This window comes from Dama dama, chromosome 11, assembly GCF_033118175.1.
Source record: "Dama dama isolate Ldn47 chromosome 11, ASM3311817v1, whole genome shotgun sequence".
In the NCBI taxonomy this organism is placed as follows: domain Eukaryota; kingdom Metazoa; phylum Chordata; class Mammalia; order Artiodactyla; family Cervidae; genus Dama; species Dama dama.
Genome location: NC_083691.1, coordinates 20120007 through 20142079, shown reverse-complemented (window position 1 = coordinate 20142079; position 22073 = coordinate 20120007). Strand labels below are relative to the sequence as shown.

General features: G+C 51.4%; 1 protein-coding gene across 1 annotated transcript in view; it reads right to left on the bottom strand.

The window, feature by feature from the left end:
- GREB1 (growth regulating estrogen receptor binding 1) overlaps nucleotides 1–22073 on the bottom strand; it is a 107154-nt gene that overhangs the window by 38656 nt on the left and 46425 nt on the right. The window contains exons 5-13 of the mRNA XM_061154825.1: nucleotides 14590–14772; nucleotides 12605–12748; nucleotides 11254–11382; nucleotides 8295–8408; nucleotides 7623–7766; nucleotides 5622–5807; nucleotides 2264–2614; nucleotides 1111–1239; nucleotides 308–436 (exon numbers count right to left, since the gene is read on the bottom strand). Coding sequence (XP_061010808.1) covers nucleotides 308–436; nucleotides 1111–1239; nucleotides 2264–2614; nucleotides 5622–5807; nucleotides 7623–7766; nucleotides 8295–8408; nucleotides 11254–11382; nucleotides 12605–12748; nucleotides 14590–14772 — 1509 coding nt within the window. The remainder of the gene's footprint in view (nucleotides 1–307; nucleotides 437–1110; nucleotides 1240–2263; nucleotides 2615–5621; nucleotides 5808–7622; nucleotides 7767–8294; nucleotides 8409–11253; nucleotides 11383–12604; nucleotides 12749–14589; nucleotides 14773–22073) is intronic.

The window sequence follows — 22073 nt, the reverse complement described above, 5'->3', positions numbered from 1 at the left end:
AGGTTCTCAGGAAGAGGAGGAGACCGGAAGAGCCCCTCAGGAACACAGCATGAATAAAACATTCCAACAGTGCATTGATAAACTAGAAATCAACTTCAGAGAAAGGAAAGTGTACAGATGTACATTTCAGGGTAAAATAAGACTGTTCTCATTAAAGACTAAAATGAAAGTTAGGTCTACTTTGATGTTAGGAAAACACCTTGCCCACTGGGTGTGCCTCGAACTGTGCTTTCTTGCAAACCGTGGTGGCCCCAGGACGCTGCCCCACCAGCCCGGAGCTTGACCACCGCTCCCCAGCATCACTCACTTGTGCACACAGGTGCCCCGCTGACATCCAGGGACGCTGACTTGGTGACAGAGGAGGCAGTAAGTGAAGAAGAAACAAGGCCTTGATTTTCCTGATGGAATTTGTCCAGCAAAATGTCAATGTCGCCTTCTGCCCCCAAACAGAGAGAACATCAGAAATGGGTTTTCCATCTCAGGGAAACTCAGCACCAAGGGAACAACCTCTATGTGTTAGGCACTGTCCTAAGCCTGGGGCACCAGAGATAGGGTGGCCCATCCCGTGAAAGAGTCCACGGCCTAGGAAGGCAGATGTCCTCAGGAAAATGACATTATGACCCAGTGGGTTTTAGGGTAGGAGGCCAGAGGTCAGGAGGTAGGGGTCTGAGCCCATCCTGGAGAAAGAGGGGCCAGCAAAGGTTTCTGGGAGGAAATGGGGTGACTCTTGAAGGGCAAGTAGCCAGGAAAAGAAGGGAGATGGGCACTCAAAGCTTGGAACACACGGAATGAGGCACAGAGAATACACTTCTCCAACAGGAGGCTTTAAGCAACTGGAAGGGGGAGGCAGGAGGGTGATGGACAGAGCCCTGGAGGTGGAAAGGACCATGCACGAGGCGCTCGTGTGCCCCCAAAGGACAGACACCACACAGCCAGAGCAGGAATCGGCTAGCCAGAGACCCCGCACCATGGAAGGGCCACCGCACCTGCAAATCCAGGCCAGCCTCGGCAGCTCACGGGGATGGGCTCTGAGACGGCCCTTCCCTCATATCTGTGTATTTCTGCCTCATCAGTGTATGGTGACTTGCACCTGTCCGACTACAAGCGTACCTGGACACAGGGTGCTAAAAAAGGCCCCTAGAGAGTCCACTTTCCCAGTAACCAGCTCATAATTGACTTCTTTCTGGTACTCGGCTGGGGTGAGGAGGCTCTCAGAAAGAATCCGGGCTTGGTATTTTCCTGGAAAACAAACGACAGCTTTAATGGGGCCCTCTGCTTAAAATTAGTGCAGGAGCTCTTCAATGGCAGAGTCTGTGCCTGCATCCGTTTCTCCCTCCATCCTCCAAGCCCAGCACCACACCTGACTAAGAGCAGGGCTTCTTGCTGCTGGTGAAATGAATGAATGGTACACATGCCCCAGAGCCCAGTTTGGAACCTGACTCTCTCCCCCACTTAACCAGCTGTGTAACCCAGGCCGACCCAGCTTCCTCATCTGGAATTCATGGCTGGCAGCTCTATCAACTTCGCAGGACTATCATGAGGACGAAACAGGGCAAGGTTTATGAAATGTGCAGCCCAATGCCTGACGCACCAGAGGCTCCAGTACTGAACGTAAATCAACGTAAAGAATTTATTAAAAAAAAAACACAGAAGGCATTCAGGATGAAGGAATGATAAGAGATAACGAGGACCCGGCAGAGGGACAATGTGAAATCAGCCCCTCATCTGTGATCCTTCACACCTCCCCCTTCCTCCGGGGACATTTCGCATCCCCACCCAGTGTCTGCCTCTCCACCAGCACATGGGCTCCAAAAAAGCAGGACATCTCTCCTGTATCCCCAGCCCCCAGGACAGTGGCTGCACATAGCAGGGCTTCAATAAGTGTTTTTATAGTTAATTAGCTGACAGCCTCATTAACCCACACAACCCAGTAAGGTCATTATTTTTTCTCTCCATTATGTAGTTGAAGATGCTGAGGACTGGAGTCACTGATCACAGGTGTGAAGGGGTTTCTGTGCATCTATACAGACCCCAAACTTGCCCCCAGTCTCTCAGAGGAACCAGAACTGCAGCACCTTTCATTTCAGGAGGAATGGAATTTTCCAGAATCGTGCTATTCAGGGCACACCAGGGGCTTTGAGAGTTAACTGCAGTTACTAACCAGCGCTGATGCAAACCCCAGGCCCCCGAGGGGCCAACAGCCAGGTGGTGGGAGGTTTTCTGGGGGTCACCAGAAGCATGCCAGCGGAGGGCCCAGCCTCACCGGTGACTGCGATGCAGGAGTCAATGGCGGCGCTCCGGCAGGCGCAGATGATCACCACGTAGTTGGTCTTGGCCAGCTTGCCCTCGATCAGCAGCCGGAACATCTCGGAGAGGCCCTCGGCCAGAGAGTAGGTGCACTCGATGATGTGCACGCTGTCGTTGCAGGAGCTGGCAGCCAAGCCGGCCAGCCAGGGCAGCTGCGCGGAGGTCACGGGTGCCACGGCGCCCTGCACGGGTGGGAAGGGCTGGGGCGGCGCCTGCTGGTACTGCCGGATCTCCGTCAGATGCGACTCGCGCCACGAGCGCAGGAAGATCTGCTCCAGGTCCTCCATCAGGGGCACCTGGTCCGCCGCTGGCAACGACAAGGCGGGTGGGAGGGGCTTTAGCACCTGCCCCGCCCACACCGCGGGGCAGTGCTGGGGAGACGCGTGGTACCCCAATGTCCACCTGATACAATCTGAATAATCCACATCCAAAATAGAGGGAGGCTGCAAACGCGGCCCTCATCTCATCTGCCTAAAAGAACCACTATTTTTGAGTGCTTCTCAGCCTTTTTCCCCCCACGTGCTGGAATTTTTTGTTGTTGTGCAGTTGCTCAGTTGTGTCTGACTCTTTGTGACCCCTTGGCCTGCAGTACACCAGGCTTCCCTGTCCTTCACTATCTCCAGGAGCCTGCTCAAACTCATGTCCAATGAGGCAGTGATGCCATCCAACCATCTCATCCTATGTCGACCCCTTTTCCTCCTGCCCTCATCTTTGCCAGCATCAGAGTCTTAAATCACTATGAACTGAACTGAAAGTCATTCAGTCGTGTCTGACTCTCTGCGACCCCATGGACTGTAGCCCGCCAGGCTCCTCTGTCCACGGAATTCTCCAGGCAAGAATACTGGAGTGGGTTGCCATGCCCTTCTCCAGGGGATCTTCCCCACCCAGGGATCGAACCTGGGTCTCCCACTTTGTGGGCACATTCTTTCCCATCTGAGCTACCAGGGAAGCCCTTTTAATCACTACAGTGGGTTTAAATCACTGTTAATGATTGTGGGGAAATCACTTCAGGATGTATCCGCCTCCTTACCATCATGCCAGCATCAAACCACAATCATGATGTTTACAGCTTTCACACACAGCACTGCTACCAGCCGCTTGATGTCCCATGACTTGGAGGCGCCATCACAGACTTAGCAACACTGATCTATCATTGACCCTTGCATTGCTTCTGAGTAAGCACCTTCAAAAATATGTCTGCAGGACACAGCTTTATGTAAAGGACATAACTTCCTGAGCCTAAATGGACCTACAGAGCTAACTGGCAACACATTATCAGACTGGCTGCAGAGGGTCTAAATGTGACAACTTACCATGACATTAACAAACCACAACAACAAGGCTTCTACTGCACCCCTAGTTCTATTGGATACCACCATTTGGGTTCTTATCATCAACTGAATTGAGAAAAACTCCATTTGTTTGATTTTTTTAACTTTGTACTTCTTTGACAACTAGCGAGACTGAGTACTTTCAACATTTTTCCCTATAACTATTTTCTGGTTTACACGTCAGAACTTTACATTTGGGTGAGCCAGTGGAAAGAGAGCCACAGTTTGATTTAGAAAACGTGTCCCCATCCAGCTACACCCAGCACCAGCTGTGGAGCCTTGAGCTATCTTAGGATACAGCTTTCTGATCTGAAAAAATAGGGATCACACCACTTCCTCATGGGGCTGTGCCAAAACTGGATTAGATAAGCTGTTGTATCTCCTGTCTTTTTAAAGTCTTTCCCTGGAGCCCACAGCCCCTTCCAGAACCACCACCACCCATTAAAGCAACCGCAAGAACTGCCCGCACTCACCACGCTTGTCTCCTCGCCTCCATCCCCTCTGACCATTCCAGTGTGGGTTTTGTCCCCACTCTCCTCATATCTCCACCCACCCGGGTTGACAGTGGTTTCCACATGCCCCAACCCAACGGTCAATCATCAGCCAGCCCTCAATTCTCGGCCATTAATGAAATGAAGTCAGATCATATATAAAACTGAAAGTCACTCAGTCGTGTCTGACTCTTTGCGACCCCATGGACTATAGCCCGCCAGGCTATTTGGAATTTCCCAGGGAAAAATACTGGAGTTGGTTGCCATTCCCTTCTCCAGTGGACCTACCCAAACCAAGGATTGAACCCGGGTCTCCTCCACTGCAGGCAGATTCTTTACCCATCTGAGCCACCAGGGAAGCCCAGATCCTATCTGTCCCCTGCCTGAAAGCATTCCAGTGCTGCTTTGGACTGAATTGTGTCCCCCTCCATTCATACATTGAAGTGTTAACCCCCAATGTGACTATATTTAGCGAGAGGGCCTTTATAGAAGTAGCTAAGGTTAAGTGGGTTCTTAAGGGTGGGGTCCTAGGCCAGTAGGATGGGTGTCCCTATAAGAAAAGGAAGCAACTTTGGAGGTCACCCTCTGTCCCCACACACATGCATGAAGGAAGGCCATGGGAGGACACAGCTATCCGCAAGCCAGGAAGAGAGGGCCTCCCCAGAACCCCACCATGGGGCCACTCTGACCTTGGACTTCCAGCCTCCAGAACTATGAGAAGATAAAACCTCTGTGGCTTAAGCACAGTCTGTGGTATTTTGCTACGGCAGCCTGAGCAAATAAACACAAGTTGTTCTCACCGTGTCTGACATACAGACTTTTGACCTTAGCCTGAGGCCCTGTCGGCTCTCTGACAACACCCTCACTCTCAGGTTCTCACTGGGAGGCCTCCATGGCTCCTGCGGACCTGGGGCACCACGCTCCCACCCGCCCCTAGGCCCTTGCCCACCCCCCCGACTCTGCTTCCCTGAGATCTTCACAAGCCTGGCTCCCCTTCATCACTCAGGTCTCGACTCAGAGACACCTTTCCCGATGACCTGAATCAGCCCACAACCACCCACCCCACTCCCACTGCTTCTTTTCCTCTTGTTTACTGTATCTCTCTCCTACAGAATCCTTGAGGGCAGAGCCTTTGTGGTATTCCTGCTGTATCTCTGCACCTAGAATGGCAGGGAAATCACTTTTGAAAAATATATATATATATGGTTGCATCGGGTCTTCGTTGTGACACGTGGGGTCTTAGTTCCCCAACCCACGTCCTCTGCGTTCCAAGGCAGATTCTTAACCACTGGATCACCAGGCAAGTCCCAGGAAGTCGTATTTGAATTCTCACTGCCATCCCAGCCCCTCAGGTGATGACCATTGCAGTGACCTGATGACAGAGGCCGTCTTCAGAAGGGCTCTGAGTGAGGGTCCGTGATCAGGCCATGTGCACGTCCCTCCTTCAGTGATTATTCCACCAGTGGTCCCCACAAAATGGGAGGGGACTCACCCAGCTGGACGAGATAGTAGACGGTCAGCAGGAGCTGCATCTCCTCCGAGATGGGCTGAATGGTGGAGGCCCCGTACTGCTCGTAGGCTCTGGAGATGGACTGCGAGTTCTGGTAGCACGTGTATAGCAGGGGGCTCACGACCACGTCGTTCAGGTTGCCGCAGAGGTAGGGGAAGTTCCCGTGGCCTGGGGGCAGGGGCACAGCATGGCTTGGCAACTGGCCTCAGGCACAGTGCATGGTCCCCACATGTGCACGCGTGCATGCTCAGTCGTATCCGACTCTTGGTGACCCCATGGACCATAGCTCGCCAGGCTCCTCTGTCCATGGGATTCTCCAGGCAAGAATACTGGAAGGGGTTGCCCTGCCCTCCTCCAGGGGATCTTCCCCACCCAGGGATCGAACCTGCATCTCCTGTGCCTCCTGCATTGCAGGCAGATTCTTTACCACTGAGCCAGCAGGGAAGCCTGGGGGTCTCGGCATGAAAGGGAGTGAAAACATGCAGGCCAGCTGCACTTAAGGCAACTCAAGCTCCTTTGTGGGGAAATCTTGAACTCTCAGCCTGTGATGGTTTGTACACCTGCTCTCATAACTGACAGGGGCTGTAGCTTATTCATTTGCTTATTTATGAATTTATGCTTATTATTTATGCTTATTATTATATGCTTATTATTTGCTTATAAATGAGTTTGCTTATTCATTTGAAAGTCTCCATCTTTTTGGCACCAGCGATCAGTTTCATGGAAGGCAGTTTTTCCACAGACCCAGGGTAGGGGTGGGATTATGGTCTGGGGATGATTCAAGAACATTACATTTACTGTGCACTTTATTTTTATTATTATTATATCAGCTCCACCTCCAATCATTGGGCATTAGATCCCGGACATTGAAGACCCCAGATTTAGTCCAATTTCTTATGTTACAGCTGAGTATACTAAGGTCCAGAGAGAATTACTAAAGCTGCTCGGCCATCACCCATGCCTCCCAGCCTCCCAGCCCCCCAGGACTCCTCGATGAGCTGAGTTAGGAAAATAAACCACTGTACAGATCAGAGACTCCAAACATTGACAGAACTTGACAAATGCTTCAGCAAATGGTACAAGATTAATTCTGACGGCAGCCCTCAGAGGCAGGACAGCCCAGGCCAGATCTATTTATTAACTAGGTTACCCCCAGCAAGAAGCTTCACTTCCTCAAGCCTCGGTCTCTGCATGTGTAAAATGAGGTGAAGATATCAAACCCTTGTGTGGTTGCTGAGATGATTAAATGTGGTAAGAGCCTGCAGGGTACCGTGTACTCAGATGGCCTCCGTTTATTCACCAGACACACACTGAGTAGACACCTGCTGTGTGCAGGCACCACGCTCAGCTCCGGGGAAATCTAGACTGGGACACAGTTCACAGCCTCAAGAAAATTGCTTACCAAACCTGAGGGTGCGCTGGGGTCCCCTGAAAGGCTTCCTAAAACACAGACTGCCAGACCCCACCACAGAGCCTCTGATTCCAACTGGGGCCTGGTTCTGATTCTGAGATGGGTGGGCCTGGGAGTTCACATCTTTATTGAGCTCCTGGGTGATGCTGTTTTTGCTGGTCCAGGAACCACAATTTGGGGAGCACTGCTCACAAACCTTCTGGTTTATCAGAGGCAACAGAAAGAATTACTCTTAGGGGAAGGATGTGACATTTGTCATAAAAAAGGCACAAAGATGCTACAGCGGGGCCCAGATAAAAGGGTTAGAACAAACGAACAAGCAAATGGTCATCACGGAACAGGGCCATCTCAAGGAAAACAGTGATGGGCTCTGAAACTTCTGGCATCTGATCAGGGGCCACCCCAGTGATCGGTCTGCTTGGTTGTCTCATTGCCCTGGAAACGGCTTTAGAAGTTTTCCCAGGAGGACAACTTGGAGTGGAGTCAGACTGGGATGATGTGTCATGTTGTCTGTTTCTCATGTATTCCCTGGGCTCCCCAACCTTCCGCCCCCGGTCCATTGCTGTACTTGCCTTTAAAGATCACTGGCTTGGCCTTGCATATCTTCAACAAGTTATCGGGAACGGACACTGGTTCTCCGGAGGCCACAACAGGAAAGGTGACTGAAGCTGGTCCCACCAAGCCGACCTGGGGCATGCAGGTCACACCTGCGCTTTCTAGGGACACGCCGAGAGCGTGAAGAGGATACGTCAGACAGGGCATCCACCTCCGGCAGACCTGACATCAGGCCAGTCAACGCACCTGCTACAACTCGACCTTCTCTGCACCTCCAGGAGCACCCAAGTCTGGGAACCACAGGTTCCTGAGTCAAAAGATCTTAAAGGTCACTGGGTCCCCCTTCCCCACCGAACAACCCAGTTTACTCTTCTTCAATGTCCCTGCCAAGTGACAAGCAAGCCTTTTAGAAAAAAATTCCTCTAAGATCAGGGAACTCAATACTGCCCAGGAATCCTGGGCTTTGTGAAGCAAGTCTAATACATGAGAAAGAGACTCTTTCGTTATACTCAAGTGTGCCTCCCTAGAACTTTCTCACCCATACATATGAAAGCATGTGTGTACACACACACATATGCACACACGAACATGCATGTGCTCATACACACACACTCACACACACACATTCACACACACACACACCCCACCAGTTCCCAAGCCTTGCATCTGGGGCTGGCTCCATCACTTACCATACTTGGCTCTGGTCCCTGCTCCCTGGGGGTAGCCACCATCCGAAGCTGATGGAGATTCTGGAGACCAGCCTTTGTGGCGTTTTTTGGGGGGGCCGGAGTTTGATAAGATACCTAGACAACGTTCAGAGTGTGAATTAGGCTATCACCAAAGACATGCTTCATCAAAATGTTCCCCTGAGCTGGAGAACACTTGTTATTTTTTTTAAAGCACAGCTTTACAATGCATTTTAGCATCTAGTGCATTTTAGCTTCCCTGGTGGCTCACATGGGAAAGAATCTGCTTGTGATGCAAAAGAGCCCGTTTGATCCGGGTTTGGAAGATCCTCTGGAGGAGGACACAGCAACCCACTCCTGTATTCTTGCCCGGAGAATCCCATGGACAGAGGAGCCTGGTGGGCTACAGTCCATGGGGTTGCAAAGACTCGGACATGACTGAGCAACTAACCAACAGTTTAGAGGAAGTATCTAGGCTTAAAGAACTATCCTGTTGACCTCTATAAATGTTTCATTCCAAAGCTGTGTCAGTGTCTAAGCTTTAGCTCTCTGAGCCTTACCTCCTTCATCATTACAATGGGATCATAAAACCTACTCTGAAAGGTGACTTCATCAAGACTAAAGAGAATATACGTAAGGCACAAAATTTGGGGCCAATAAATGGTAGCCACCAAGTCCAGATCCTCCCTTCTCCAGGGGATCTTCCCAATCCAGGGATTGAACCCAGGTCTCTCACACTGCAGGTGGGTTCTTCACCAACTGAGCCACCAGGGAAGCCCAAGAATACTGGAGTGGGTAGCCTGTCCCTTCTCCAGTGGATCTTCCCGACCCAGCAATCGAACCCAGGTCTCCCACACTGCAGGCAGATTCTTTATGTCTGAACTACACGGAAGTCCATCATCGTCTCCACATTCAAGCAAATTAATACTTGTTTCTGCAGACAAGCCCCAGCGGCAGTCAACCCTCCACCACAGTTTCACCACTCGGGGGCAGTACCGATCCACCTGTGCACCTCTCCCCAGCCCAGCCCTGAAAGCTAATTTCAGGCTAAAAAAATCCAGGGGAACAGAAGCTGGTACCCACTGCCACTAATGAGTCATCCTGCCCACGCCAGAACAGCGTGAGCGTGACTCATGCTCTGTTCTTGGATTCTTCAAAATACCAAGAACTGGTTACCACATTTTTGGGGACCAATCTGACACAAAATTTCCCTTACCTTTAGCGCTTTATGTTCAACCATGATGCGTTATATAAAGTCTAAACTTTAAAACACTCTATTTCTGGATGCAACCCTCTCCCAAGGAAATCAGGACCCCAGCATGTCCACACACCTCCCGATGACCAACCCCACCCCCCATCCCCGCCCCAAGCTCCTGGTGATTCTAAACCACAACCAGGGTTGAGAACCACTGGTTTAGAGCAGTGTTTCTCCAAATCTAGCCAGAGACAAAGCTGGACAGAACCAGGAGGAGCTTGTTCCAAGCGTCTGCTCCTGGGCACACCTCAACCTACAGAAGAAGATCTCCAGAAATGATAGGAAACACTTAGCCACAAGCACCCCTGCTTGTGCTTAGACGTGCTGCAGTTTGAGAATTATTGCTTCCGAGTCTCTTAAAAATAACCCAAAGTTATTTTCACCTCTTCTTTAGACCGACTGAAAATGAATGAAACGAAGTGAGTAAAACATTTAAAGACATGAAGTTCTTTGCTTGCAAAGAGCTTTCCCACAGGTGGGCTCCTCTGACCCCCGCAACCTCTGCGGCAGCTTCTGTCACCTTGATGTCATTTAGAACCATATCTTCGTTTCCCCACACATCTGTCCTCAAGAGCGGGGAAGAGCTCCCACACAGAAGGAGATGCCGGCTCCTCTAAAAGCCACGTTAAACTACCAGAGGAGGAAGGGCTATGGGATGGGGCCTCAGTATAAAGGCAGAAGGTCTGCAGGTGTTTTCTTCCTTTGGGGTGCTAACTGCCTCTACACGGACCCTAAGCTCCTTATGCGTGCGTGCTAAGTCACTTCTGTTGTGTCTGACGTTACAGCCCTGTAGCCCGCCAGGCTCCTCTGTCCATGGGGATTCTCCAGGTAAGAATACTGGAGTGGGTTGCCATGCCCTCCTCCAGAGGATCTTCCCCAAAGCTTTCCCAAAACGATGTCACCAGGAGCTGCCCCTGTGGACCAACCATTTCTGGCCATGTGTCCTGGTGCTGGGAAGGGGGACCCTATTTGGCATTTGGAGAGAGACAAGCCTTCAACTGTAGCCCACTCCCTGCAGGCACTGCAACACCCACACCCCAAGCTGAGACTATGCAGAAAGGAACTCTGCACATTTCCTACCTCCCCCGCCCTGCCCCGCCCCCACCCCATCCCGTCCCGTGCGGGGCAGCATTTCCGCTGAGAACCACTGAGCCCCCAGATCCTTGTCACACACTCCGTGTAGCTTCAGAAGCGGTTTCTTGAAACAGACGCCACCCTGCCCAGAGCAGGCCTCAGGCATGGGACTCCGAGGCTCCAGCTGTGCCCTTAATGGTGCAAGCCCCCTGTCTCTACCAGCACCCATTGCATCCTCCAGGCCAGGCTCCACGCAGTAACTGGGCTCCCAGGACACATGACAATGACTGTTCCTGGGAACGTCACCAGCCCGGAGGGCGACAGATCACCACTCATAATGGGCTCCCACTTCGTCCTGGCACACACCCATCACCCAGATTGGGGCAGAAGCCACGTGCCTACCTACCCGCAGCACTGGAGGCTGGACACACTCCCAGAGACTCCCCCAGCACTGGAGGCTGGACACACTCCCAGAGACGCAGGAGGTGTCTGCTGATCCAGCCTGACTCATTCCAACTCCAGGAGGCTCAGGGGCCCTGGCGCGGTGGCTCCCGTGTCCCCCACCCGCCACCGCCTTGGCCCAGAGCAGAGCAAGCACCCCCCACCTCCTCAGAACAGGACAGTCAAGGTTACCTAAGGCCGAGGGGCGTGGCACTGCAGACAGGCGATTCTTCACCAGCGGCTGGTGCTTCGGGGAATCTTTGCCATTGAAAACAGCTGGACCCAGGGCAGCAGTTAGGGCGGAGTGATCGGGGGCTGGTCCTGAGAGCAGAGACAAAGAGGGGAGACCATGGGATGCTCTGGGAGCCCAGCAAGCAGGAAATGGCTCTCCCTCCGTTGAACAAATTAGCTTTCCACTGATGCGGCCCGTCAGGGGTCAGGACTCTTGACAGTGATTCTGTCCACCCCTAGCCTCCCGAGAAAGCAGACACACATGGACATGCACACACGTGCACACACAGGACACACGCTCCCACACATGCTCCACTGAGCACTCCTGGTGAGAGAAGGGCCCGTGGGGGCCCCAGGATTCCAGGAGCACCCCTGCACCTGCTCCACCTCCTCCCACCCTCTCGCTCACCCTCCCGGCTTCAGGATCACGTCAAATATGCTCAGGAAAGCAGTCGGATTTGCCGTCGCCCAGGGTCAGACTACATATAGGATCTGGGGCTCCCCAGGCCTCCGGAGGATTCTGGGGGCAATTGTGGGCTCTGCTCTAAGTCACCGACATGGGCCAGAATGGTGTGGAGGGTACTTCAGAGTCAGGAGGAGCACCAAACATCCCCTATGTCGAGGTGGCGGCTCTGAAGCCAGACGACCCCTGTCTGAGCCCCACGCTGCCTCGAACTCATGGTACAACCTTCCTAAACGTTACACCCCCTCCCTGTGCGTCCACCTTCCCATCTAGAGGGTGGGGGTAATATTAGAGCCACTGTGAGGACGACGGAGTTAACAGAAGGTTGCAAGCAGTAAGTATTTGCTATCACTGTCATCATGTTTAATTTTTATAATCACCCTGAAAATTAGACAGAAAAGATTCTCTCCAAGTGTACAGAGGAAACGGAGAGTCGCAGAGTTAAAATGAGCTGCCCCAAATCTCTCAGCGAGGAGGCGGCAGCGCTGGAAGGGGGACAGGGGGCCTCTGGGGGGAGTGCATTCCCCGCTCAGCCTTTTCGCTGTGGTTGCTGAACCACATGCAGCAGGGGCCCGGGGCCCCTCAGCAGAACCCCCTGGGCAGGAGGACCCCCAACCACCAACCCCCCTGCCAGAGCCCTTGCGAAGGAGGTTGCTGTCTACTTGCCATCAGCTGTCATGCTTATTAGGTGTGTTTTGCATGGTCGAGGCCAAGTTCACGAAGCAGAAATACCTGCTATCAAACCCTACTGCCCGTGATAGCCTAAGCAAGCATTTTCGCACCTCCGTTTTTCAGTTGGGGAAACTAAAACCAACTCCCAACACCTCCAGCGCTGTGCCACCGCCTCACCTGCCTGCGGGGCTCCCAGCGGGGCGCTCGGGGTTGTCCCGGGACCAGGCTCGCCGGGGAAGGGGGCCGGCGGCCCAGAGCTGTCCAGCGGCGGGAACAGAGAGCTGGAGCACGCACCCACGGACGCCTGCCGGCTTCTGAACTCTGCGGGGGAAGAGGCACTCGTGACAGGCAGCTCCTGCTCCTCCCCAACAGCGACCCATGACTTCCGAGGCCAGAACTCGGCCTGCGGGAGAGCCAGGCACCGAGATAAGCGCAAGGGTGCCAACACCTTCCCCATTGATGCTTTGGTGCAGCTGGGGCGGGGGAGGCTGGGGTGGGGGGGCATTCCCCAGGCTCGGTCTCTGGGGAAGCCACTTGAGGGACAGTCCTCTTGCCAGCAGCAGGAGCAGTGGTGACCATTTGGGAAGAAGGGAAAAACACATGATGCAAACAAGAGCTCCAAGTCCAGGGACAAACAGCATTACAGGAAAAACACATGATGCAAATGAAAGCTTCAAGTCCAAGGGACGAACAGCATTAGTCAAAGGTGAAGGAACAGCTGGCTTCCCTGGTGGCCCAGACGGAAAGAATCTGCCTTCAGTGTAGGAGACCCGGGCTCCATCCCTGGGTCTGAACAATCCCCTGGAGGAGGGCATGGCAACCCACTCCAGTATTCTTGCCTGGGGAATTTCACAGACAGAGGAGCCTGACAGACTGCAGTCCCTGGAGTCTCAAAGAGTCGGACACGACTGAGCAACTAACACAACAATAACAAAGGCAGAGCTAATACTTTCCTCCACCCTCTAAAATCACTCTCCGTTGGGAAGATTACCTCCCAGTGAGGTATTGAACCTGAGAGGGGCTTTGTCACAGCAAGTGATCAAGGACTCTTGGCTGGTCCCACAAGGGGAAGAACCACTTCCTCTTCGGGACCTACAAAATGACAGGCATGTATATGGTAGGAGCTCAAGAAATATTTATTGGGGGATGTGGCAACCCAGTCCAGTATTCTTGCCTGGAGAATCCCATGGAGAGAGGAGCCTGGTGGGCTACTGTCCATAGGGTCGCAAAGAGTCGGACATGACTGAGCAAATTTTTGCAAGCAAAAAAAGGGACAGGGTAGAGAGGAGTGATGGGAGGGGACAGGGGATGAATGCCTAGAACCAGCCCCTCCTGAAGCCCCTTTTGTCTACTCACAGAAGCTGGCTGGGATATTATTCCAGGTGACCAGAGAGCACCAACACAGACAAGTGAGGGACAACAGGCTGCCTCTCCTGGGCACCTCGCTGAGAACTCTTCTAGGACACGTCCCTCCACAGTTGGTTGATGGGAGAAGGGGCATCTCAGTGGGGTCTGGAAAATCCAGCCCCTCCCTCTGTCTCCAGAGCTGACTGCAGCCAGGAGGATACAGGGCGACAGAAGAGAAGGATGGAGGGAGGCCCTTCCTAAAGCTGGAGCCCGCTCTCTTCTGCCAGCCCCAGCCCCAGGAAGCTGATCTTTTCTGTTCGTGGTTGACAGGGCTGCGGGGCAGGGAGGCAGGCTCTCTGGACTGAGCTTTCTCTAAGTCGGGGCTTCTCAACTTCAGCACCATTGACAGTGGGCTGCACAATTCTCTGCGGAGGGCTGCCCCGGGCACAGCATCCTTGGCCTCCACCTATGAGATGCCAGGGGCTCCCTGCCGTCACAATGGTTAACAGTGTTTCCAGACATCGCCAAATATCCCTGGGGGAAAGAATCACCCCCGGGTGAGAATCTTGCCCCAGATACTTACAAGAAGACCCCACACCATGTGGCCCTGTGTCAGCGTTCAAAGCGCCCATACAATTAGACTGATACTATAAACTGGACGCCCAGAGGGCGACATCGCATTTTGATTTCATAGGGCTGACCTCTTGCCCACCACGTGCACTGCAGAGCAGTCTCAGCCCAGAGTCGGGCCAACAGGCCCCTGGCTGGCCTGGAGGTGCCCCCTTCACACGGCCCACCCCACAGAGCTTGCTCACCTGAGCCTTTCCAGCAAATGAGAGGCCCTTTGGTCAGAGCCCCCTGGGCGTTGCGGACCAGGTAGTACTTCAAGTGTTTCTGCTTCTTGGGCTGCGTGGTCAGCTTCAGGTTGATGTGATTGGAGAATTCCGTGAAGTAACAGAAGCCCTTCTTGCCACAGCCCACACAATTCCCAGAGAAACCTGGGGGAGCAAACAAACCATGATCATCCCCCCCGACACCCAAGACCCCCTCAAGTGAACCACCGTTCACTACACGTTCACGTCGTGAACCACCAACCAGACAGGTCCAGGAGGCAAAGGTCACTGTCAGCTCACGCGGGTCCAGGGGTCAAGATGACCTTGACACAAACAAAACACCTTAACCAAGGAGATGCTGGGTCATAGAGATGAGCCCAGGCAAGCATGGAAGACGGCACTGGCTTAGGGGCACATTTAAAGCCTGTGCCTCCTATGGAACAGGATAAGAACCATCCCATTCATCTGTCCACACTAACTGAGCACCTGCAATAATGTGGTGTGTCCCCATGGTCTTTGGGCTTCTCAGGTGGTGCTTGTGGTAAAGAAACCACCTGCCAATGCCAGAGACATGAGAGATGCAGGTTCGATCCCTGGGCCAGGAAGATCCCCTGGAGGAGGTCATGACAACCCACTCCAGTGTTCTTACCTGGAAAATCTCATGGATAGAGGAGCTTCATGGACTATAGTCCATAGGGTCACAAAAGAGTCAGACATGACTTAGTGAATAAACAATAAATGTTTATACTGTAGTCCAACACATGAATTGAGGAATTATGTGATGTTTGAGCATCACCAGCAGAAATAAAGTGACTATATTCTGTGTATGTAATATGCACACAAAGTGTTTCTAGTTGGTGGGGACGGAGGTGGAGGGAAGAGCTTTGATTAAAGTATAAGTAAGTACAAGCCTTAAGTACTTGAAATTATGTTTCCCAGGTGGTTCAGGGGTAACAAAACTGCCTGCCAAGGCAGGAGACACAGGTTCAACCCCTGGGTGGAGAAGATCCTCTGGAGAAGGAAATGGCAACCCACTCCATATTCTTGCCTGGAGAATCCTATGGACAGAGAAGCCTGGCGGGCTATAGCCCATAGCATCGCCAAGAGTCGGACACGACTCAAGTGACTTAGCACACACACCCCATGGTCTTCAGCGCCAGCCAATCACAGAATCTCAAAGCAATTAGACCACTGAGACTGCATACACTGAGAGCCCTCTTGAGAGTCCAAAATTCCCTCCAGGAATCAAGGAAGTAGACCCCACGAGTAGCAGAAATCAAGCGCTTCACCACAGGTGGCCAGGATCATGGCGAATGAAATCTGGGCCCAGCAGCTGTGGTGAAGCCTCTCATCTAGAAGTTGACTGCTTGTACCAGTTCCTGCTGCCCAAGGCCAAGGGAGCCTTTCTGGGAGACCACAGAGCGCAGCTCTGAGGCTCTGGGGAGGCTGCCTTCCAAAGGGGATAACAAAACCAGCTCTTATGAACTATTAAAATCCAGAGAACATGCTTAAAAGACTTATACAAACCATGAAGTCCATTTAGACTGGACTCAATAGAACTGTTGGTTAATACAAGAAAAACGTGATGGTTTAGCTTTTGTACCTGGTAGACTGTTCTGCTTTAAGCTCACTGTCTCGCAAAGGCCTTCCCTATGACCTTGCCTTGCTCACTGGTACGTCTGGTTTCTATGCAACCAAGTCCTTTGGCAGGAGAGACCCTGAAGCTGAGACTAATTTGTTTTATCTTATCCTCTAGCTGACAAGTTTACAAAGGGCATCTTGATATAGGCCAGGAGGGCCAAAGGGTTTTGTGCATAAGCTCTGCTTTTAAAAGGGATAGTCCTGAGGCCTCTGGCTACTACTGTCCAAAATAACAGCAGTTAGTAAAGGTTCAAAACATTTCCCCATAGAGAAAGAAGATGTCTATATTACAGAAATATGACGGACTTCATTTTCTCGGGCTCCAAAACTGTCCGCAGAGGCGGACAGTGACTGCAGCTATGAAATTAAAAGACACTTGCTCCTGGAAGAAAAGCTAGACAAACCCAGACACCATATTAAAAAGCAGAGACATCACTTTGCTGACAAAGGTCTGAATAGTCAAAGCTATGGTTTTTCCAGTAGTCATGTACGGATGTGAAAGTTGGACCACAAACAAGGTTGAGAGCTGAAGAATTGATGCTTTCGAATTGTGGTGTTGGAGAAGACTCTTGAGGGCTCCTTGGATTGCAAGGAGATCCAACCAGTCCATCCTAAAGGAAATCAACCCTGAATATTCATTAGAAGGACTGATGCTGAAGCTGAAGCTCCAATCCTTAGGCCACCTGATGCGAAGAGCCAACTCACTGGAAAAGACCCTGATGCTAGGAAAGATTGAAGGTGAAAGCAGAAGGGGGTGTCAGAGATGAGATGGTTAGATAGCATCACCGACTCAATGGTCATGAATCTGAGCAAACTCTGGGAGATAGTGAAGGACAGGGGAGCCTGGCATGGTGTAGTCCATGCAGTCACAAAGAGTCAGACATGACTTAGAACCAAACAACAAATATTACAGAAACCTGGATTTTCTGCTCTATTGTAAGCAAATTTAATATTCCTTAAAAGGCATTTAAAAATAAGGACAAATCTCTTGGTCTAAGAAGGCAGGCACAGGTTAGTTTTTCCTTCCAGACACCTATCCCCTCTGTACTGAATAGATTCAGTTCAGTTCAGTTCAGTCGCTCAGTCGTATCCGACTCTTTGTGACCCCATGGACTGCAGCACGCCAAGCCTCCCTGTCCATCACCAACTCCCAGAGTTTACTCAAACTCAGGTCCATTGAGTCAGTGATGCCATCCAACCATCTCATCCTCTGTCGTCCCCTTCTCCTCCTGCCTTCAATCTTTCCAGGATCAGGGTCTTTTCAAATGAGTCAGGTCTTCGCATCAGGTGGCCAAAGGATTGGAGTTTCAGCTTCAGCATTAGTCCTTCCAATGAACACTCAGGACTGAATCCCTCCTGAATAGATTAAGGTACCAAAAAAAATACCAACATGGTGCTCTAAGTTTACTTGTTGTTAGAGGGACATGAAGGAAACTGACATGCAGAGAAAACCAACAGTGTTCTTGCCATTCACTCTCGCCCAGACGGAGCACCCAGCTTAACTGAGGCAACCACCAGTTGGTCAGGACAGCTAAACCTTCCTTAGGGAAACCTGAGAGCCAGAGGGGCTAAGTGGTTGTCCAGAGTAGATCCAGAGAGTGATGCATTCGATTCTAGTGTGAGAACGTAGTGTGGATGCACAAGCATGCCCTCCAGGGCTGCCCCCAATGCCTACCACCCCCATCTCCTGCTTTATCTCCCATCCCTCCTACTGCTATGCCGGACTTTATATTGCTGACAGTTCTTATAACTTCTTCCTTAGTGTTAGAGTTATTAACATCTGTATTTTCCCCTATAACTATCCCCATCCTTCCACAGGACCAGGAGCATGTATGTCCACAGGGAGGTATGGGTTGTATCTGTGTGCATTAGTTTACGTATACAAACTAGTGCCCAGAACAGGAGAAACAGTCAGTAAATACTGGGGGGGGAAGGAGGAGAAAGGAGACAAAGCAACTAGCAGAGAGAACACTTAGCCTCTCTGCACACGCTTTGATGTGCTTTTGTTTTCTAATGTTTTCATGTTTCTAATGCTTCCTAGTTTATAATCTAATGTTTTTATTTTTTCTTTTGTCTCCAACCTGGGAAGCTTGAGCAGTGCAACTGCCATCCAAGAAGGAGGCCCTGAGAAACCTTCCAAGTTCCCTGGAAGGGATCCTGACCCTGAGGTCAAACAAAAGACAATGAATAAGAAACGGAACTGCAAATCCAAGGATGTGCTCCAAGCACCTTGCCAAGGCCAGCACTGCCATCCCTTCCGAGAAACAGCTAAACAGGTTACAGGCCTTCGTTCCGTGACAGATGCGGGCTGTGGGACCACGGCTCTGTTCCAGAGGCAGGGAGGGAGGGCCACAGACCAGAAGGGGCTCCTCCTTGTGGTTCAGAAATCAAAGTGGAAACCTTGGCCCTCCCAGGGCAGTAAGGACAGGCACACCTCATTCTATCGCACATGCCTCTGTTTCTTCATATCTCAGTGCTAGGTAGTAACACACCCACCTCACTCACTCACTCACTCACTCACTCACTCCATTTTAACTCCAGCAGTCACTGGCACATGAGAAGTAATCAGTACAGTGGCGGCTATTTAGGTTCATTTGCTGCCGCTGTCTTTCTCCAACTGGTAATCCACCCATTTTTCAGGACCCAAGTGCGTCACCGGTGACACCCTCTGAGACACTCTCATCCCAGAAGTCGGTGCATCCTTGGGGATCCCACAGCATCTTAAGCTCTCGGTGGGAGCCTGCTGCCCAGAGATTTCCCAGAAGTTCAATTTCTGTGACTATGCATGTGGATCTCTGAGGGAAGTCTTGGTCGGCCTGTGTCCTCCCACGGCCCTGAGCTTCCAGGAAGGACCAAGTGCCACTTGGCTTTGGGGCCCCAGGCTGAACTTAAAGTCCACCTTCAGTTATTTATTACTATGAATGATAATAAACGCATAATTATTTGCCTACCAGACGAACAAACGGCTCATTTACTCTCATCTCAGAAATGAACATTCCAGCTGTAATAGATGGAAGCTTCCTAGGTGGTGCTAGTGGAAAAGAACCTGCCAGCCAAGGCAGGAGATGTAAGAGACGTGGGTTTGATCCCTGGGTCAGGAAGATTCCCCTGGAGGAGGGCATGGCAACCCACTCCAGTATTCTTGCCTGGAGAATCCCATGGACAAAGGAGCTTGGTAGGCTACGTGCATGGAGTCGCAAAGAGTCGGACGCGACTAAAGCGACTTAGCAAGCACATGCACAGCTGTAATAGATGGTTTCCTCTCCTTCGTCTTAGCCATCAGCTAGTTTCGATGAATTACTATCAGAAACTGGAACACACACCTACCTTTTAGTCTTTTCGCTTTCACAGAACCGAAATCTCTCAGTTGATTCAAAGTCACTAAAACCAGCACTCCTTTCGCTATAAATTATGGGGGGGGGAGGGGGCGAGGGTTTTAAAGCTGTTACTTTCTCCTAAGATACTCCAGAGCCTCCCCTTTATAGGTCACTAAAAAGTGCTGAGCCCCGGCCTCAGAGGGGTGCTGGGCCACCGTGCTCTGTGCAGCCATCAGGGTTAATTACAGGAAACTTAAACAGTGCTAAGTGTGCAAGCTGAGAGTATAAAGTTATTTTAAAAGAAGAAAGCATGGGTTATTACCAGCCGGCCCTTGTTACCCACCTCCGATGGCTTTTTGGCAAGCAATTAACAAAGACCCCACTTCCTCTACGCTCCCCGCCCGAGGGGCTGAAGCTGTTCCCGGGACAGTGGTGAATGAACTGAAAGATTCTTGTCTCTGCATTTTGAGACATAGAGCCTCCTAGATTTACTGCCCTCACAAAATGCCCTTTACAGTCACAAAGGGAAGGAATTCAGGCAAGCTCCCAGCCACGGCCAGATCAAACGCTAACCAAGTCACTAGTCCGTCTTCCCCACTCATTCTGTCCTGAGCGGCCTTGATAAGCAAATTCACTCTGAGATGCAGTGACTCAGATGCAATGAGCTTCCTTGGCGGAGTAAATTTCCTAGATTATTCTTGCTTTCAAAAACTGGTTACAATAAGCACATAGAACTGCCTTAAGAAAAAACCTGCCAAAACCTTTTCTCCCACTGGTCGTTGCCCCAGAGTCGCATCTGTCCCTCCAGTGAGGAGTCATCTGCTAGGTTTCAGAGTGTACACACCATCATGACCCCCCGGCCCTCGTGGCAGGAACCATTTCTTTTTCTTCTCTGGGTCAAGCCTTGCTCTGCCACCTCCATCCTTCAGTCCTTTGCACAGAGACTCACCTTCAGTCCTTTGCACAGAGACTCAGACATAAAATGTCCTCAATAAATATCCACTAAAGTGTGTAGGAGATCCAACAGTCCATCCTAAAGGAAATCAGTCCTGAATATTCATTGGAAGGACTGACGCTGAAGCTGAAACTCCAATACTTGGGCCACCTGATGTGAAGAACTGACTCATTGGAAAAGACCCTGATGCTGGGAAAGATTGAAGGCAGGAGGAGAAGGGGACGACAGAGGATGAGATGGTTGGATGGCATCACCGACTCAAGGGACATGAGTTTGAGCAAACTCTGGGAGTTGGTGATGAATAGGGAGGCCTGGCGTGCTGCAGTCCACGGGGTCGCAAAGAGTCGGACACAACTGAGCAAGTGAACTGAACTGAAAGTGTGTCTACCTACCCAGATTTGGGGGCATATCAAGCATAAAACTGAGGTTTAAATGTTTGTCCACGGGGAAAGCATAGAAGGAGTTGGGGGCCAGCAGGAGAAGTTTAACCTAGAAGTTTTTCCCATAAACTCTCACAGTCAAACTTGCTTCTGCCATGAAGATTATTTCTGAGGCTACATCTCAGCTAGACAGATCAGTACCAGCCCTCCTGCCTGCCCAGCTCTCCTGCCAAGGAGACGCCAGGCCAGGTGAGGGGCCATGTGGAAAGCACTTGCCCACTCTCTGGACGAGGACACGGAGGCCCAGGGTCACACAGCAGCCTGTGGTCAGACACGGGGCTGGAGCCAGCTCACTGAGCTCTCGGTCCAAACCTATTTTGCTCCCCCTCTTTTGCTCCACTTATGGGGGAGTGTGCTGAGCACAGGGTCAGGCATTCACTAAGAGCTCAATAAATGTTTGAACCAACAGGAGACAGGCTTGGTATGGCTTGGCCTCGACTCTGCACTGACATTGGGGATCCCATGGGCCAGCGGTGGTTCCAAAGTTCAAAACTACAGCTTCCTTAGGCTGACCCTGACCCACTGAGGGCCTGTAGGACGCAGTAGTTAAAGGTACCATACGGAGCCAGGAAGACCTGAGTCTGAATCCTGGCCGCATTCCTTTACTCACGAACCCTCAGGCAAGTTCATTAACAGGTCCAAGGCGACCTTGACTGGTGGGAGGCAAAAGGTAAAAAGCAAAGAAGAGAGCGGTAGAGGGTGCCAGGCAGTCACTTGGAACAGGACTGTCCTGGTCAGGGGGACACACGCTCAGCCTTATTCTCCTCCTGCCACGTGTCTGCTGGCCTCTGAGAGCATCTCGGATGGGGTCTGGATTACATTCCCAACACAGGTAGGCACTTAGGAAAGTTCTGATGAACACATTTAGCAAAAAAAGTAGTACTAACTGACAGGCTTTCTACAGGAAAGTTGTCACATTATTTTTACACTATTCATTTTATTTTTTGGCCATGCTACACAGTATCATGTAGTTCCCCAACCAAGGATCAAACTCGCGTCCCCTGCACTGGAAGTGCAGACTCTTAATCCCCGGACCACCAGGGAAAGCTCCAGGTAGTCACATTTTAAAACAAATCTCATTCGTATTCCATTCTACAAAGAAATATGCCACAG